Genomic DNA, 19,646 nt, shown 5'->3' on the forward strand with positions numbered 1-19,646 from the left:
CACACCCAATTGAATGAATTTCTGAAGCATCATCTCCTCTGAGATTGCTGTTGGCCTTTACACTGTAAGCCTCCAAAGGAGCGTTTGATGACTGGTGAATACTTCCGGTAATAGTCCTCATGAGTCTGTGCAGTTCTGCTGCCCTGGGCTCTTTGCTGCCTCAGTGTTCCTCAGATCCCCCCACTTCTTCACCACCACCCAGCTCCGTCCGCCATCCTCGCTCTTGGGGCCGCAGCTACAGGCTCTCCCTGGACCCCCAGCATTGGCTTTTTCCTGACTCATGTGAGTTTCCCAGTGTGACTTATTTTACATAAACCTAAATCTGATTCTGACCCTCTGCCACCCTCCTACCCCTGGCTTTTGTTATGGGTTGAATTGTTCCCCTCCCCCCTGCCCCCAAGATGTGTTCAAATCCTAAGCCCTGTTTATTTGGGAAGGGGGGTCCTTGCAGATGTCATTCAGATGTAAGTTAAGATGAGGTTATACTGGAATAGGGCGGACCCTTAATCTACTATGACTGGTGTCCTTGTAAGAGAGAGCAGAGACACGGACACACAGCGGGGAGAGGGCCACGTGAAGACAGAGGCAGAGATTCGAGTGCTGCAGCCGCAGAGCAAGGTACACCAAGGACGGCCAGCCACGGTTGGAAGATGAGAGAAGCGTGGAAGTTTTCCTCAGAGCCTCCAGTGGGAACCAGCCTTGCTGCTGCTAATTTCTGCCTCCAGAACTACGGCGGAATACATTTCTGTTGTCTCTAAGCCCCCAGCTTGTGGTCCTTTGTTACCGCAGCCCTAGGAAACTCAGGCACTTGCAGACCCTGCACTGGCCTCCCACTTCTCTTGGGGCAAAGACTAAACGGGACCCAACGCCTCTCGGGGTTCCCTGTGTAGCCTGGTCTCCCCTGCCCTCTGCGCTCAGCGACGCCAGGCTGCCTGTAGCTGCTCAACAAAACGTACCAGGCTTCCTCTAGGCCAGGGACCCTGCCCCTTGCTTCTCCAGCTGGGATGCTTGCTCCACTGCAGCCCCTTTACCGGGTGATCCCCATTCCGGTCTCTGCTGGAAGGCCCTTTATAGGACAGCCTTCCTGACACTCAACCAGGTGCCGTCCTCAGACTCACCTTCCTCCAGAGCCCCGGCCCCTTCGAGTGACACATTTACTAATGAGGGCATTTGACTCCCATCCAGGGCTCAGGAGGCAGGGGTCTGAATGGTTTGCCCACCATTGTATCTGTAGCTGCCAACATGGTGCCTGGGGTGCAGTCATTACCTAAAGGAATGAGGGAGGGAGAATTTGATTAGTGTAAAGTGGAATGATAGTATTGCTGCAGAAGAAAGGTGTCATACAAGAAAGTGCTGTATTTGTTTAAAGTACAGAATCGTCATTGTTTCCTCACATGCACGTGTGGTTGGACTTTGCCACGCAGCCCTAGTGGGTGCAGGTGTGTGAGAAGGAGGGGGAGCCAGGGTTTCACAGTAAAACCAGCCCAGCTTCCTAACTTTCCAGTTTTCTCTGTTGAGTTCTTTAGTCAATATCCTGCTGTCATACTTTAGTGTTACCATCTGCTTGTCACCTCCCTTTCCTCGAATCTTTTCTTAAAGGACAGGGCACTAGAGCATCAGCAAGCTCGGCCCAGCCTCTGTAGTGGTTTAGCTAAAGTTCTGGTAGGGGCTTGTTTTTTAATACCATTATCTTTTGCTTTCATTTAGAAGGTATGATAGGCATCCCAGGTCTGAACAAAGAAGTCTGGCAGCTGATGGCCAATTTTTCTCTCTCTTTTCAGGTTCACTACAATGTGGGCAAAAACCTGGCTGATAAAGGCAATCAGACAGCTGCCATTAGATATTACCGGGAAGCTGTGAGGTACTGCAAGCATCCTGTCTCACAGAAGAAATGCCGTCTTTACAGTATACATGTCTTATTTTAACTTTCTAGCGTTAAAAACCTGTCCCCATGAGGACCCCAACTTTAAGATAAATTTGCCAACTCCTGAGAGTTTAGTGAAGACTACAGGCTTGGTTTCTCTCTCCACTTCCAGATTAAATCCGAAGTACGTTCATGCCATGAATAATCTGGGAAATATCTTAAAAGAAAGGAATGAGCTCCAGGAAGCAGAGGAGCTGCTGTCTTTGGCTGTACAGATACAGTAAGCGTTGTTTCATAATCATGCTCATGGCATGGAAATGCGCTCCGGCGTTCTGGGAGCTCAGCCTTTCTTTTCCTTGTTTATCTTCCAGGCCAGACTTCGCTGCCGCGTGGATGAATTTAGGCATCGTGCAGAACAGCCTGAAACGGTTCCAGGCTGCCGAGCAAAGTTACCGGACGGCGATCAAGCACAGGAGGAAATACCCAGATTGTTACTACAACCTCGGGCGTTTGGTAAGCACATGGTGCCCTGTGGCTGCGGAAGAAAAGCTTGGTTTTGTTTCCTTCTTTATAATAAAGTGAGAAGAGCAACACCCATTCTAACCCTCTACAGCTTATGAAGTTCTTGCACATACTTTTATCTCAGTTGAAGGTAGCTATTTGATTTCCTCCTATGTAATTTTTTTTAGCTCTAGTTAGAGAGCAAGCCAACTTGAATTAGCCAAGTTTAAGAGTTCATAAAGGCAACAGGTTAAACTAAGGAATAAATTACAATTTTTAAAGTCCCTTTGTGCCCTGTAAAACAGTATTCCAAGGGGTTACTTCCTGATAAACATTGGTCTCTCTGTTTTTAAAACACCAATTGAATAAAAACTGAAATTTAAAAAAAGCAAACCCATAATGTGACTTCTGAGCTTTCCTCTTCTGCTGCCTCAAGGGACTGTTCCTGCATTTTTACAGGTAACTATCCCCCCATAAAAGAAAGCTCAGGAGCCCACAAAAGGGCTTTGAGATTATTCAATGGAAATAGAACATAATGTGTTCCGTAGAGACTTTCTCTTTTTGGTTACTAACAGGATATTTATAAAGCTGTTATTGCTCTTGACTCTTTTTTTTTAAAATACAGTTTCTTTCTTCAAATAAATAATACAGCAGTAGCTCATACAGTAAGTTCAATAATCTAAAAATCTGAAAGCATGGGGCTTCCCTGGTGGCACAGTGGTTAAAAATCCGCCTGCCAGTGCAGGGGACACGGGTTCGAACCCTGGTCCAGGAAGATCCCACATGCTGCAGAGCAACTAACCCCGTGCACCACAACTACTGAGCCCACGTGCCACAACTACTGAAGCCCGTGCGCCTAGAGCCCATGCTCTGCAACAAGAGAAGCCACCGCAGTGAGAAGCCTGCGCACCGCAACGAAGAGTAGCCCCGCTTGCTGCAACTAGAGAAAGCCCGTGGGCAGCAACAGAGACCCAACACAGCCAAAAATAAAATTAATTAATTAATTAAAAAAAAATCTGAAAGCATATATTGCTAATGATAATGAAATAGATTTTTGTCATCATTTCTGAAAGGCCTCCATGAGGACGCACAGCTTAATTATTCAAGCTCTTGCTTTCCTTAATAAAGAAAATAAGCGCACACCCAAAAAATGGTAGTTCTGTGAGGTGATGGAGGTGGTAACGAGAAAAACAGAGTTTATTAACGTGTGCAGCGGGCAGACAAGTGGGGTAACTCAAAGGGATGGTTAGAACTTGGGCTTATGTAGCATCTTAGCAGAGAACTATACATTTGTAGAGAAATGACAAGACAAAGAAAGAGGTTTCAGGCTTCCAAGCTGACGAACTGTGGGAAGGTAAATATATGGGGGAAACCTCACATATATAATGAAGTGAGGTGTGTTTGTGTAGGTTCGTCTTCTCTATAGCCATAAAACTTCCCCGGGAGGGGAGGCCATCCTCCTTTCTCGGAAGTTTCTGCTTTTAGTCAGATCAAGGAAGCTCCAGGAAAGCTGCTTTCTGCATCTGTTGACTCTCAGATGCCTTCAGTGCAATAATCTTTATGCCAAAATGGTATATTTGGGGTGGCATATTCGGGTCCTCTATCTTGTTTTCTTGGAGTAGGGGAGAGACAGTAAAACTCCACTGTAATAATATCAGTAGAGACCAGAAAATCCAGTCACACACAGAGCAGGGTGGGTCCCTGCAAAGTTAATGAAGTGAGAATGGGATCTGGGAACAAATTGGGTATTATCCAAATACTTGCATTGGTGGTTATTGCAGGGATTACTGTTTCTATTTACTGTGTCTACACTAGGACTTGCGTGACATATTATACTTGAGATCCACACGAATTCTTCTTTCATTCTTTTTTTTTTATTTTTTTGGAGGCAGCTCTTTTTTCAGGGTATTGTTTGTGAAGTGAGTGTATCTGCCTGGAGCCCTCAGTTATACTTTAAAGCTCTAATACTTAGTGGTCTTCTTCCTTCCCCCAGTAGCTGCCTGTCACTGCAATTCCTTGGGGTTTGGAAAATTGAGAATTAATGCTAAATGAGCCAAGTTACGTCCAGAGAAAGGACGTAACTAGAATGCGAAATAGAGGATTTTAACATGTGCTCCAGGCCCTGGAACTCATCCCCACTCTCACATAGAAGATAATCTGTAGTATTGACTATATTGAGACCTTGTACTGTTCTCTGTGTACTGTTTACTAATTATGCTACCGTGAAGTAATCTTTCTGTGTTCCCTCCTGCCAACTGTTCTTGCTTATTTAAAGATTCTGCTCTCCTTTGTTGTTTAATTATCCAGCTTTTGCCTGCTTGACGGCTTAAAAGCATTAAGAGCTTAATCTTTAACAGCTCAACCAGTATATTTTTATATCGGCAAATAATAGGAACTTAATAACTGAAGAGTTTCCTTTTTGAAAAAATCTTCCTTAGTCACTCTTCAGTAGTGGGAGACAGAAATGTGTTTTGATTTCTGGATACAGGAAAGAAGGGACTATAATGAACTTCTCTTGTGACGTAGGAAATTGGGAAGAGCTGGATTATTTGGGACACATTACTGACTTTAGAAAATTACGGTAATAGTGACTGGAGACAGTTCATTTTGCAAGGACTAATTGCATCAGGCAGGATCCATTCAGGAAAACCAAAACCATGCTAAGTATGTTTTTTTAAAATAATCTCTCTTTTTTTTAATATTTATTTGTTTATTTATTTTGGTTGCACTGGGTCTTAGTTGTGGCATGTGGAATCTTTAGTTGCGGCATGCAAACTCTTAGTTGCAGAGTTTGCAACTCTGCATGCATGTGGGATCTAGTTCCCCAACCAGTGATCAAACCCCGGCCCCCTGAATTGGGAGCGCAGAGTCTTACCCACTGGACCACCAGGGAAGTCCCCATGCTAAGTATTTTAAATAGAGAAGATTCAATACAAGGAATGGGTTAGACAGTTGTTGGAAAAACACACATTGAAAGGTGACATTAACTCAGAGAGTAAAAGGAAACCCTGTAGGGTTAGGGGAACAAATGGAACGAAGTGATGCCACCAGAATTTAAGAGCTCAGAGAAGGCACCACATCTCAGGAGCTACCATCACCTCAAGGCTGAGATTGTGACGGAAGGACCACAGTCCAGCCCTGGGACTGTGGAGGGAGGGGACATGGCCACTGTAGAGATGCTGCCAAGGACAAGGAAAGAGAGAGCGAGAATGGGGGGAAAGCGCTACTCCCTCTTCCAACTATCTGATCATCACCTGTGACTCCTGTTGGCAGAGAGACTTAACAGGGGGCCAAGTAGCAAAGCACCATGGGAAATGTAGTTTGCAGAGCATAGAAGGATGAGCATAGGACTAATAGGTAAATAACATGCTTATTACCCGTCCACTTTCAGAATGGGTAGTTCTTGCTAAATCACCATTTTTCTCTGTTTCCCTTAAAGTGCTTGTTCACTTTGTATAGATGGTATAACAGGTGAAGTTCAAGGCAAAATAGGAGTAGGTGTTACCGGGTTCAGACTGGTGTTGTTCTTCAATAAATAGTAATGAAAAATAATAATAAATAATAAAATATGTAAAGAATGTTTTTGTTGTGTAAACGAAGTTATGTTGGTTTTCCTGGGTGCCTTTGAAAGAATGTCACCACAGATCGTGTCCACGTGACTCAAATGCCTGTCACTTGCTGGAGAGAACTGGCTGAGAAATCAGTGGAACATCAAATATAAAGAGACAATTAAATGTTGGTATAATTAGGCATCCTAAATTATTTTAAGTCTTTGAACTTTACATATTTCCTCATTTAAGGGCTAAAATATTGTAACTTGAGTTTCTGAGTCTCATGGGAAATTCCGACATCTTTAGCAAATGGATATTCACAAATGTTTCCGTAATTCCTTAAACCTTTCTTTTTCTTGCATACTGTGCCACCTGTTTGCTGTGTGTGGGGTCATGGGGCAAGTCACAATGTTTCTGTTGTCTAATGAAAAGACAGACTTGACAGTAAATAAGGAAATAGCCTTAAACTCTGATAAATTGTAATTGTGTGTACTTTTTTTTTTTAAAGTACAAACAGATTATTTTTAAATTTTATTTATTTATTTATGGCTGTGTTGGGTCTTCGTTTCTGTGCGAGGGCTTTCTCTAGTTGTGGCAAGCGGGGGCCACTCTTCATCGCGGTGCGCGGGCCTCTCACTATCGCGGCCTCTCTTGTTGCGAAGCACAAGCTCCAGATGCGCAGGCTCAGTAATCGTGGCTCACGGGCCCAGTTGCTCCGTGGCATGTGGGATCTTCCCAGACCAGGGCTCAAACCCGTGTCCCCTGCATTGGCAGGCAGATTCTCAACCACTGCGCCACCAGGGAAGCCCTTGTGTGTACCCTTTTGCAGAGTTAAGGGAACCGTGTTCATTCAGATGAGATGTGCATTTGAACTGAGTTAAAGAGGGCAAGAGGGTCACCTGTTAAACAATCCATCACTTTCCCCCTCTGCGTGCTTTTATTAACTATGCAGATTGACAGCCAGCCATTTCATATTCTGTTATCGATGTTAACATTCCCTCTCAAAAGAAAGCAACAGATCATTCTCTCCTTCCTGAAGGAGGCAAACAGGCTCCAAATTGCCAAAGAGGTTTACATTTACCGCTTAAGACTTTTCCAAACAGTTCATAAAGTATGTCTGATAGACTCACAGTTTTATAGGAAGCTTAGATGTAGGCAGGAAGACCATTCTTCACAAGGTGAATTTGGCCCATAGAGCTTTTAATCACATTAAATATTTTGTTGACCATTTTAAATAATACCTTATCAAAGATAGCCTATGTGAAGTCTTTCTGGAAAAATACTGAGGATTAGGTTTTTTCCTTAACCTCTCTTCAGTAGTCTGAAACATGCTTTGACACCTGGAATCACTAAATTATGGGTTGTGGTTAAAAGGTTGTAGGCTCAGGAGCTAGGCCACCTGGTCCCAGGCCCTGCTCTCCCATTTCTAGATATGGCACCTTGGGCACGTTACTTCCTTTCTCTGTGCCTCAGTTATTTACTTCATCTGTAAAACGGGGATAGTTCTCTCCTTCACTGAGATTGTTGGGAGGGCTAAATGAGTTAATATGAAAAATTAGAAGCTCGATAAATACAAGTTCGGTTCGGTTTGGTTGGTGGTTTGGTTTGGTTATATCTTGGAGAAAGAAAGCAAAAAAAAGAACTGGAATATTGACTGGGGTTGTCCCTGCTTTGTGTTCAGTATGCAGATCTCAATCGTCACGTGGATGCGCTGAACGCGTGGAGGAATGCTACCGTGCTGAAGCCAGAGCACAGCCTGGCCTGGAACAACATGATTATCCTCCTTGATAATACAGGTGTGGAGAAGCGATTCGGTCAGTCCACGGTGTAGTGCCGTTGGATAATTAGGAAACACATGCTTGTGCTTTTTTTTTTCCCTAGTGTGCGTTAGAGTTGTTTTTTTTAAAAATAAATATGGGGTTCAATATTTTACGTGACAAATCTGTGTGTACTTCTAGAGTATGGAGTTTCCTTTGACATATTGCAATATGCATGTTTGGGAAGGTGACACTTCGCTTAGAGTTGGTGTTGAGTAACGGGGGCAGGTGTGCACTAACATCTCATTTCTCCTGAAGCCTGTCATCTGGCAATGGCCATCACCTAGGATGCTGGAGGTACCTGGAAGTAAGTAAGAATGGCTTCTGGGCTTATGAAATGGATGGTGCTAGGTCCGTGCTCTGAAGTTCATGGACGGTACTCAAAGGAGGTGCTCTCAAACCTACACTCAGAGATTCTTATTTTCGATATAATGGTAATAAATTTGGTCACCTGGTTTCTTAGCCCGAGCGAGACTCAATCAATTAGAAGTTTCTCTGTTCCCCTACTTTTAAAAATCCAGCCATTCCATAGGAAATGATAGTTTTCATTTGGCAGAATTTAAAACTAGTAAGCCGTCTACTCAGTGTGGGGGGAGATATGCATCGTGTTCCTAATGAAAGTGTAGAATGTGAGCTTCAATACTATAAATATTCAGTTATTAAACTGTTGCTGTGATATTCTGCAGACTTGTTTTCTCTGATTTGGGTATAACTGGTATCTGGGGGAAATTAAAATTAGATTTTACGTGCTTTGACAGAATTTAATCAAAAGCTGTTGGTATGTTATGTCAGAATTGTGCTGGACTGCAGTGGCTTTGCAACTGATAGGTCGTGTGTGTGTGTTGAGTGTTGTGTATGTGTGTGTGTATTACATGTTCTACATTGATCTTCTTAAGTGGTTTATTCATAATCATTGTACATAATGCACGTAAGCCCTGTTAATTAGAGAGAGAGACTAAAATACTAGTACAATGCTAACCTGTTTTTTAAGTTTTCCATTTTTCACTCACAGGTAATTTAGCCCAAGCCGAAGCTGTTGGAAGAGAGGCACTGGAATTAATACCTAATGACCACTCTCTGATGTTCTCCTTGGCAAACGTGCTGGGAAAGTCTCAGAAATACAAGGTGTGTGAACTGCAGGCCGTGATTTCTTGCAGTGTATGCCAGCATCTGACAGGAGCCATCAATGTAACGTCTGCCCAGTTAAATTCAGAATTAGGCCCAACCAGTGGTCACTGTGTACCAGTGTGGCTCGGTCAGTTTGCTTTGAGAAGTTGCCCAAGAGATGAATTTGTGGACTCAGACTCCACGTGCTTTCTGGTCAGAATTCACCAGCATTGCTCAAACGTGGGAGGGGAGGAGGAGCCAAAAAAATCCTAGCAAATGCCCAGCTCCTGGCATGGAGCTGTGATTCTCTCCCTGGCGCTGGGGCTCGTCCCCTTCTGCCCAAAAAGAGTACCAGCCCGTGGAGAATATAGGATGGGTTCTCGCTGCTTCCAAGTTTTTCCTCACCTACAGGAAGTTACAGGTCATCTGCAAAGCCCTAGAAGTTTCTGACCAACGAAAACCACAGGATATTGCATCAGGCCTCTAACTAACTGGGGTCCCAGGGTGGGCCAGGAGTAGACCGTGAATCAGAAGGCACGTAACTCCCTGGATGTTGAAGGGGACTCTGTTCCTAATAGCACTGATCTCAGATTTTAGTTTGTGTATCAGAACCACCGAGGGAGCCTGTGAGAATACAGATGCCCGTATTTCTCCCCATGGCTCTGTTGGGTAAGGTCAGGGAGTATGCATTCTAACCAGCATCCCGGCTTCCTAGCACAGATGTTACAGAAAACACACTTTTAGAAGCAGTGTCTTCGTCCTTTCATGAGAGAAATATTTCCTTTTTGAATCAGGGGACATACCTGATTTTGATCACACTCGGCCTAATAGTAGTGATTAATTCATACTTCTCCTGTTTGGCTCATTAGATATCATTATCAGCATGATTTTCTATAACAATACAGTAGTAAGATGTCTCATGCATTTCTATCCTTTTTGAATTGAATAATCAGGGAGTTTAATAGCATCAGAATACATTTTTGAATTTCTAGATTTTGCCCCCAGATAACCTTTTGAGGGGTTTCGTTTTATTTTTTACAGACCTACTTGTGTAGAGGGGAGGGAGGTGAGGTGTGTGGGTTCCTTTCTAATGACTTTCCAGCCATCTGTCAGCCTGGGACGGGGTGGGAGTGTCCAGTGACCATCTTTGAGATGCAGCTTATGTGATCATGTGCTGATTTTTCTATATCCCACAGCTTCTAAACTGGAATTCCTAGTAAGGTGACGGAACCTGGGGTTGATTTGGGTTCCAGTTCACAGTGGTGTTTTGTGTGTTTTTTTCCCAGATAAAGTAGAAAATACTCCATAAAGCAGAATGGAGAAATGGGTTTCCTGTCTCTCTACACATTTTGCATCCTAACTGTCTAGGCCAGGGTGTTGAGCCTAAGATAAGGAAACAGAGGGTGAAATCTGAAATAAGGAACTTAACTTTGGGCACTGGGCGGGGACGCTTGGATGAAGAGGTGACGTGGTGGTGACTTGCAGGGGTGGAGCAAGCAGACCTTCCAGCTGGGCCACCGTGCCTATCAGGACAGGTGTCTGCGGTCTGTGCAACTCCCTTTCCACCTAGGCATTTGCTGTTTTAGATGATCACTAACTCTTGGTCAGTGTCCTTAGTGAGCCTGGAGGCTCCTTGAGGTCAGAATCTTAAGTCCCATTTCTGTGTCTCCTTTGCTGCTCCACCCCTCCCCAACCGCTGGGCATTTTGTAAGTGCCCAGTGCACCACTGTGAAATGATGGAACCCGTCCCACATTCGGTTCCGGAACGTTCAGGCTTCCGGAATCTCTTTTGAGACTTTGATGTGAGCATTCTCATTACATCCAGGTGATTATGGGGCACCTTTTTATCCGAGCAGCCCTTTTACCCAAGAGCCATCACTTAACCACTCCTCAGTTTATTCTTCTGTGAAATGGAGATGGTGCTAAGAAAGAAATGCACATGAAGGTAATTTATAACTGTGAAACATTGTATACATGTATACATACACAGCAATAATTTTAGTCCAATGATTATTTAATGAAACTCTAAGGATCATTAAAATCCATTAGCATTTATAATGCCTATTGCCATTTAATTTCCAAAAGTGATGTATTTCAGTGGTGAACATCGCCTCTCATGCTGCTTCTCTCTCTGCATCACCTGTTCCACGGGCCCTGTAGTTTAAGAGCAGATTACGTTTAGAGAGTCGTTTCCCCAACTCCAGACATTTATGTCATACCCTTACGAATTTTTTTTTTTGGCCACATCTAGATATTACTTATTATTCACTTGATATATTTCTTTAAATAGATTTTAAACACAAATGGTAATTAAAGTGGAAACATGCTATCTTTACTAGAAATATAAGGTAACTGAAAATAGAATAATTTTACTAAATCTCAGGTAGGTACTATTACTGGCCAAGGCTCTGAGCCTGAGGATGAACCCTCGGTTAGCCTCAAAGGGAGATTGGCAGGTGTTTGGGGGTGACCCCAAACCACCACCAAATGGAGACTTTGTCTCAACTGAACTGGAAGAAAGGAAGGTGAATTGAAGAGGGAGCTATTCTTGCTACGTGACTCGTGGTTTCAACTTCACGTTGGACCACCCACGTTCCCTTCCCAACCAGAGTGGTCTGCAGGGTGTTCCTTGTGAAAGGCTGTCTGGGAGAATAGACGTGGGTTTAAGGATGCTGCTGAGATGATGCTGCAACCCCGGCGGCCGGCATGGCTAAAATGACCTCCGACTGCCCAGTCCTTGCCGCCTAGACAGAAAGACCCTCACTTGCTCCTTTGCGAGGCCTTGCTCTGTCCCATGTGTTAAACCCTGGTCATACACATTTTGTCTAACACACTTTAGAAAATAATATGTTATTTTACCTGTCTGTTGATGAAAAACAATCCCTGATTTTAAAGGTGAGTTTATTTATTTGTTCCTTGGCATAAGTCAACTTGTTACCTGGGTCTTGAAGCATCCTTGAACCTCCACAGAAGATCAGTTTATGAATAGTTCATCGCTTCCCAGAACAGGGCCATTAAAAAGCCTGATTTAATAGATGAGCATTTCATGGGCTTTGAATACCTGCGGACATTCATGTTCTAACGAGGCCTCCAGCCTGTCCTGCCTCCCAGGAGCCACTGAAGCATCCTCTCAGGACTGTCCCAATGTTACCCAAGATGGAGCATGTCTAACCCACACTCACGGTGCCCCACAAACCCACTCTTCCTCCTGACGCCCCTTCTTTTTTCAATGTGCCGTTGTTTTTCTGTCTTCCAGGCTTGGAAACTTTTTTTTTTTTTTGGCCATGCTTTGAGGCATGTGGGATCTTAGTTCCCCGATCAGGGATCGAACCCGTGCCCCCAGCATTGGAAGCACGGAGTCTTAACCACTGGACCGCCAGGGAAGTCCGCAGGCTTGGAAACTTTGAGTCCTTTTTTTCTTCCCCCATTACCTCCCTGACCCTCATACCCACTCCTTCCCACCAGCCTTGCCTTGCCAAGACCTACAGCCCCTAAACAGGCTGTAAGCCCTCACCCCCGTGCCATTGCCCACTCTCCTAAACCCCACTACATCCTCCAAACCTGACTCTGACTGCACATCGTCCTGAACGATGTCCGCACTTGTGGGCGCTTGAGAAATTAGTTAAATGAATCAAAAAATGAATCTAGCATCCCCTAGAGAACTCCTAACTTGCCTTTTATCTCTACATCTGTCGTCTCCAGATAACACTGCTTCATTTGCATGTGGAGGAGCATTTTAAAGTAGATTGAGGTTCCCCAGCCTTTCCATTTCTTAGATTTGAGGTTTTAAATGGAAACATTTGAAAATCATCAGAAAGAGCACAACTACAAATCTACACAATCCATTTGATTTTTGGTTTGTTTGCATCGTTTTCATTTTTGTTTCCAGCATACCTAACATAGCAGGAAAACTTAGACTTCCTTGAAGGAGTTTTCTCTCCCAAAACTCGGAATGTAGACCCTGACTTTGAACTGAGTTCTGAGAGTGACGTTTGCTGACATCCTGCGTGTAATCCTGACATCTTCCTTCGTTCCCTCACAGACCACATTTCTAAAATACAGATTTTTCTCTGCCAGCTCTGTCTAAAAGGTTGTGGTGTCAGAGATGTTTGCCCAGCCAGCACAAGGCAAAGGAAACTGGTCTCCCTGCACTTTATAAAACGTGATCCTGGATATGGGAGGCCCCCTGGGAGAAGCTCATGTAGGGCACAGGTAGAAGGTAAAAACCTGTCCCCAAACCCCCAGCCTTGGTTGTTGAAGCTGAGCCCATGACCCTGATTAAAGCATGAGTGGCCCTTTAGGGCCACGAATGTAGATGGTGTGATAGTCACCCCCGGCAGCTGTCGCCGAGAACAATGAGGCATCTTTATTTTTTAACATTATGGTAAAAAGGGGCCATGCAGTCGGCCATGGTCCCACAATGAGCAGGCGAGAAAACGTGGCCGTGTTTCTCAGTGGCTGGGTTGGGAGTGAATACTGTATGGGGGAAATGCAAGTCTCTACGAGAATCGGCTCCGCACTTCAGGGGCATTCGGTCACGCTCACGTACAGTCCTGCAGTGGCTGAGGTGCCAGGTGGCTGTTTCTCCCTCATCCTCTCTGCTCATTTCCTGCAGCTGAATGGGCTGCTTCTGGTCGCTGAGGGGTGTGCATTCTTAGGGGGGGTTACATCAGGCTCCATCTCCTGCCTTGAGAATCCTAGAAATGAGCTCACCGATGCTGACCAGAAATGACATTTGCGTGGGTGTCCTCAGCAGCCCAGCACTTTCCTGCTTGACCTTTGCTCATCCTCCCCTGCACCCTGAACTGAGCTACTTGCTTAAAGTTGCAGAATTCCCGCCACTTCAGGGAGGCAGGTGGCAGAGTCATTAGCATATTCATCCCCTCTGCGGCCACCATCCCCTGACTACTGCCCTGTCACCTTTGCCCAGTACACTGCCCCAGTGGATCATCCTTCCGAGCCTCTTCTCAACAGGGTGTGGCCCTGCTGGGCCTCCCGAATGTTTCCGGAAGAAGGATTTGGTGGAGCAAAACATGCACGTTCAAAGTTGAAAACCGTAGGCGATAAAACTGCATAAAACTTCTGCATCGTGTGGAGTACCTTATTTTTTTATGTATTTCGTTTTTTAGGAATCTGAAGCTTTATTCCTCAAAGCAATTAAAGCTCATCCAAATACTGCAAGTTACCATGGCAATTTGGGTAAGGAAATTTTTCAATTTGAATCATATCGAAATTCTATGTAATTTTAATGAAACAGGTGCATTTCTGTAAAATCACTGCTGGGAGAGTTGTTTTTCAAATCGAACCCGTATTGGCCTTTATAATCTGGTTCTAAAATACGGCATTTTAAGGAAATTATCACATTAATAAGGTAGCTAAATAATAGTCATATTTACAAATCTTAATTGCATGATCAGAACAACTCCTAAAATCCCCCACTAGTTAATCGCCTTCTCATGTTAAAACTCAGATTTTCTTTCTTTGAGTGAAGGGCCCTAGATAGTTAAACTGAGAAGTACTTTGGAAGTTTGCAGTCTGACGTGTGTCCTTTTGCCTCTTCTGTACTGGACCTTCCTTATCTAGCCTGGTCTTCCCTGCATTCTTATGTTCTGTGTCTTGGCTAAGAATGAATTCACAATGATTTATTACCTAGAATTCTTTCTTTCATTTTTGACATCTCAATAATTCAGATTTTTAGAACATAGCATGTTGATGTTCGGAAGGCTCAGTCATGTGAACATTTTTTCGCCAGATCTCTTTCCTGTAGACTCTGTAGCTTCTCCTTGGAAAAGTGATGAAGCATCAGTGGTTGCTGTACTGCCCACGTAGAAAGATAGTTTTACTTAGAGAATCATTGTAATAGTCAGAGGCTTACCATTCTAATGAGTAGATTTCTTGGGACTTCCTATGTGGTCCAGTGGTAAAGAATCTGCCTTACAATGCAGGGGACTCGGGTTCGATCCCTGGTCAGGGAACTAGGATTCCACATGCCGTGGGGCAACTAGGCCTGCACCCCACAACTACTGAGCTCGCGTGCCTCAACTAGAGCCCACGCGCTCTGGAACCCGTGCACCACAACTGCAAAGCCCATGCGTCCTGGAGCCTGCACGCCACAACTAGAGAGAAGCCCACACGCCGCAACGAAAGATCCCGCATGCCTCAACGAAGATCCCGCGTGCCGCAACTAAGACCCGACGCAGCCAAAAAAAAAAAAAAGTAGATTTCTTTAACTATCATTTTATGATCAAATCTTGACGTTAGAGCCCTGAATTCCAGCTGGCAACAAACAAGCTATTATTTTGCCGAAAGGTATAGGAGACTCTTTGTTAAAGTAAATGGCTGGTCTTCTACATGGTCAGAGCGCTAAGCAGTGCTGGAGCCCAGCCCTGTGCAGCCTGGCTTTCGGGAAGTTTCCTGGCAGCATCAAGAAACTTAGTGTACTCTTCCTTTTGCTTCTTTATGTAACAATGTTGCTGTAGGGAGATGGGTCACGCCTAATGAGATGAAGAACCCTGGGAGTAACTGGGGGTGGTTAAACAGACAGTCACCAGGGAGTGTGATTACAATAAATAAAGTTGGCAGTACAAACAATATTGTTTTAAACAATGATTTTTGAAAGCTGCTTGCAGAGGTTCTGTAATATTTCTTTGTACAAGTGGTTGGGAATACCGCAAGTTATTCAGAAGCATTTCCAATGAAATTGATCTCTTGCTATTTCAGCTGTGCTTTATCATCGTTGGGGACATCTAGACTTGGCCAAAAAACACTATGAGATCTCTCTGCGGCTTGACCCAATGGCATCAGGAACTAAGGAGAATTATGGTCTTCTAAGAAGAAAGCTGGAACAAATGCAAAAGAAAAACGTCTGAGCCTTTTTCCTTCATTTTTTGAGTTTGTGTGTGTGTGTGCATGAGGCAGATCATTAATATCATGTGCTTACGTTTAACCATTTAAAAGTCTTACGTGTTGTTTATTTTATCGTTTTTTTTCTATGAAAACAAAGACATGCAAAAAGATTACAGCACCAGCAATATACTCTTGAATGCTTGATGTGGTTTTTGCATTGAAATTGTATTTTTTCAGACAACTCAAACATAAATTCTAAAATTCCAAGGATGAAGTCTTTTTTAATTAAAAAGAAAAAAAGAAAAAAATTACCTTGAGCGACTTACAGCAGAATTAAACCTGCATTTGGGATGTGAGTTGTGTTGTTGTAAAGACTCATATTATTAAACATGGATTGTGAACAAGAAATGACAAACTGACTCCTACAATTTATATAAATATCTAATGTGTCTGTATATTAGAATTTTTATTTAATGACAAGAAAGAGTAAATTAAGATTTTTTTTTAATCTTTTTTTTTCCAAACAATGTGCTATGAACATCATTTGTAAGGAAATATTTATTTGTATTTTTTTTTGAATGGGGCAAATAATTGAATGAAGAATGGAAATTTTAACATCTAGTGTATTTACACTTTTTCCCTAGGAAGAAATTCACTCCTGCAATATTTTTTGGATTCTTCAACTTGTGCTGTTTCATAACATAGGAAATTATGTAGTATCCTACATAAACTGTCACTATTAATAGAAAATTAAAGCCATGCTTTAGGCAAAAGTAGGCAGCCTGATGTCTTTATTTTTGTTACATCCAGTATTAAGAGGGCTACACACCTCTATGTAAGTTGTTTTTTTGTGTTTTTTGACTGGAAAGCAGTTTTCCATTTAGTTTCATGGAACCATAGTCATTACTATATCCAAAAAATGCAAGAGGTAAATTTTCTCCCAAAAGGAACCACATTTGGGGAGTTTGTGATATTTTTAAGAATTGGATTATTTATCCTGTTTTATTGGGTCAGAATAATCATGTTCGTTTTGTTTTATTCTCCTATGTATGCTGTTGACCTAATGATTTATGCAATCTCTGTCATTTCTTATGCAGTAAAATTATTACAGAAACCGGAATACAAGTGTCATAGTGCCTCCTATTACTCATCTATTAAGATGATTTTCAAGTTATTTGACTCTGTCCTCTTTCCCTTAAAATGAAATCAAAGTGACTGATTCATCCTTTCTAGAATGTGGCTTCTATTTGGTTTTAGGGACCATTTAATAGAATTGCACTGTGGAGTCCTCCAGGTTCTAAAATATGGGCTGAGTAGATCCCACATGGAGATGAATTTGATTCTCTACACTCACTTTGTGGGGGGCCGGGGGGCAGACCTGCATAGAGTTGTAAATCAGTAATTGTAACCTACAGTGGTTGAGATACTTCAGAAAAGAAAGTGCTGTGTTTCAAACATTTCAGAAATGGTCCCCAAACAACAGTAACAATTTATAGAGCTCTTAGGGGCAGGAGCTGCCTTATTCTTATTTATGTTCCTATAGCACTTAGCTTGGCAGATAATAGAGGTACTATATGCTGTTGACTTTTTTTTTTTAAGCAAATTTCTCTCTTTGAAACAGTGCTTATCTTTTGAGAATGAAGAAAAAAATATTTCTGGTAAAAGCCCCTTCAGGATTTTTTTTTTTTCTTTTTGTACTGATACTAAAACTTGAGTATCAAATCAAGACATGCAAATGTGGGACCCCTGCCTACAGAACGAATCCCCTTAGCTTTCACTGCTCCATCTCAGGATTTCCATCACAGCTGCCTTCTGTCCAGAGAAAACAGTCATTCGTTTGAGTGATATTTCAGGGAGTCTTTTATCTCGGCCGATTTTGGAAGTATGCCATGCTGTTCCTCTTTTCTTCCTTCTTTTTTCCATCTTAAGGCAGCCACCCTGTAATTTATTTCTTGGGTTTCCTTTCTAACGAGACTGAAGTGGAAATCTGTCTCCCAGTTCCCCTCTTATTTGGTATTTTTTTCTAAACTTTGTTTTTGTTGCTAATCACAGTAGGGGATTGGGTTTGGGGTGGGGTGTCAGAACAAACATAGGGATTGTTGCCGTTCTGGGAAATCTGAGAGTCAGAATCATCCTCCTTCACCTCCCTGATAGCGAACATCACGAAACACTGGAATGTGGTTTGGGGTTATTTTTTGTTTGTTTATCTGCTACATTTCTTCCCTGTTTAGATGCACTCTTACATTTCTTAAAAATTCCACCCTATAGATGTAGCCTACTATGCCTTCACAGGGCTCTTTGGGGTTCTGATTCTATCACATTTCTTTTATTTTATTTCAAATTACTGAGTTTAAATATCATACAGAATAGAAGACCAAGCCCCACAGCAAAGCATTGGACGTGTGTGTTCACATTCACACCTATCAGCTTGGACTTTGGGGTGAGAAAACATAGATTTGGGTCTTGGCTCTAGTGCTTTGATGTAATAGGCAGGTCATTTAGCACTGCATAAGTTCCAGTTTCCCATCTGTAAAATGGACATGATAAGACATAAGACCTCCCTCTCAGTAATGAGGTACTTGGCTCAGTACTTGCCTCAATAAATGATAGACTAGACTTTTGGAGGAAGGTGTAGATTTTGCAGCAGACAGGTTTGACCTTAAATGCATTCATTCCTTCATTCAACAAATATTAAGTGGCAGATACTCTCCCAGGCACTGGGAATACAGTGATGAGGGAAGTGGACATGGCCCCGGCCCTCAGGCAGCAGACAGTGCAGTGAGAAACAGTAATTGTCAGTCATATAATTAATAACTGAAGCGGGAGACTGGGTCTAGCCTGAAGAGTCAGGAAAGGGTTCCCTGAGAAGGTGACTTCTGAACTGAGATTTGATAAGCAGAGAGGAAGATCACTCTAGGCCAGTGGTTCTCAACAGGGGAGATTTTGACCCCCAGGGGACAGTTGGCAATGCCTGGAGATGTTTTTGGCTGTCACAACTGATGGGGGTGGGAAGATGCTACCGTACACCTTACAAAGCACAGGACAACCCCCTACAAAGAAGAATGATCTGGCCCCAAATGCCAGTAGTGCTGATGTTGAGAAAACCTGGACTGCACACAAAGAGGAAACAGCATATGCAAAGGGCCTGTGGTGAGAAAGCTAAAGTACTTGGTGAACGAAGTCCAAGGGAGAGGGGGAGGGGTGCTCGATGGAGTTGGTAAAGGTGATGAGGTCCAGACTATGCCAGGGTTTGCAGACCACGTGGTCTTTATCTTAAACCATGGGAGGGTTCAAAACGAAGGACATTATCAGATCTATGTTTTGAAAAGATCACTTTGGCTGTCGGTGGGGAAGGAATTGGAGGGAGGCAAAGAAGATGTGAGCAGATCAGTAAAGAGACCATTGCACGTATCCAGGGTAGAGATGAAGGTGGCTTGGTGTAGACAAGAGGCAGTCAAGTTGACAAAATGTGTACTGACCTGAGAAATACATAGGAATCAATTGGTGATGGATAGGAGGTGGATCGGTAAGGGAATGAGACCCATCGTTTCATCATCCAGATAGGTCAGTGCCACTGAGAGGGAGAGGCTGGCGATAAACTAGAGAGGGAGTAAGGTCCTTGAGAAGAAAGGAAGGGATGGGACCCAAAATCAAGTGGAATTTGACCCTAGCAAAGAGAAAATAAAGCCCCTGTACGCTACAAGGTCTAGATGGGGACAGATGTGGACATATTGGTCTTTACTTCTCATCTTTGTCCCTAAGGCTTTCCTAAGGGGACTAGTCAGATGCCCTTCTGCAGACTGGATACAGTATGCCTATCACAGTTACGTGCTTACCAAATAGCCATGGCTGATGAGGGAAAATAGTCTTCTCTATAGACTAATTAAAGCCAATAAATGTTGAAAGAATGGCAATTAGAAAATCATCCCTTTTTTTTTTTTGTCTCCAATGAATTAATTG

General features: G+C 43.2%; 1 protein-coding gene across 3 annotated transcripts in view; it reads left to right on the top strand.

Moving 5' to 3' along the window:
* Positions 1–16,748, top strand: part of TMTC4 (transmembrane O-mannosyltransferase targeting cadherins 4) — a 61,516-nt gene extending 44,768 nt beyond the window's left edge. For all 3 annotated transcript variants that reach the window (XM_061170823.1, XM_061170824.1, XM_061170822.1), the window contains exons 12-18: positions 1,782–1,861; positions 2,037–2,144; positions 2,236–2,377; positions 7,598–7,712; positions 8,746–8,858; positions 13,970–14,039; positions 15,561–16,748. In XM_061170823.1, the coding sequence (XP_061026806.1) occupies positions 1,782–1,861; positions 2,037–2,144; positions 2,236–2,377; positions 7,598–7,712; positions 8,746–8,858; positions 13,970–14,039; positions 15,561–15,709 (777 nt within the window). In that variant the 3' untranslated portion in view covers positions 15,710–16,748. The remainder of the gene's footprint in view (positions 1–1,781; positions 1,862–2,036; positions 2,145–2,235; positions 2,378–7,597; positions 7,713–8,745; positions 8,859–13,969; positions 14,040–15,560) is intronic.
* The last annotated feature ends 2,898 nt before the right edge of the window (positions 16,749–19,646 follow it).

The sequence above is a fragment of the Eubalaena glacialis genome, chromosome 16 (assembly GCF_028564815.1).
Source record: "Eubalaena glacialis isolate mEubGla1 chromosome 16, mEubGla1.1.hap2.+ XY, whole genome shotgun sequence".
Lineage (NCBI taxonomy): Eukaryota > Metazoa > Chordata > Mammalia > Artiodactyla > Balaenidae > Eubalaena > Eubalaena glacialis.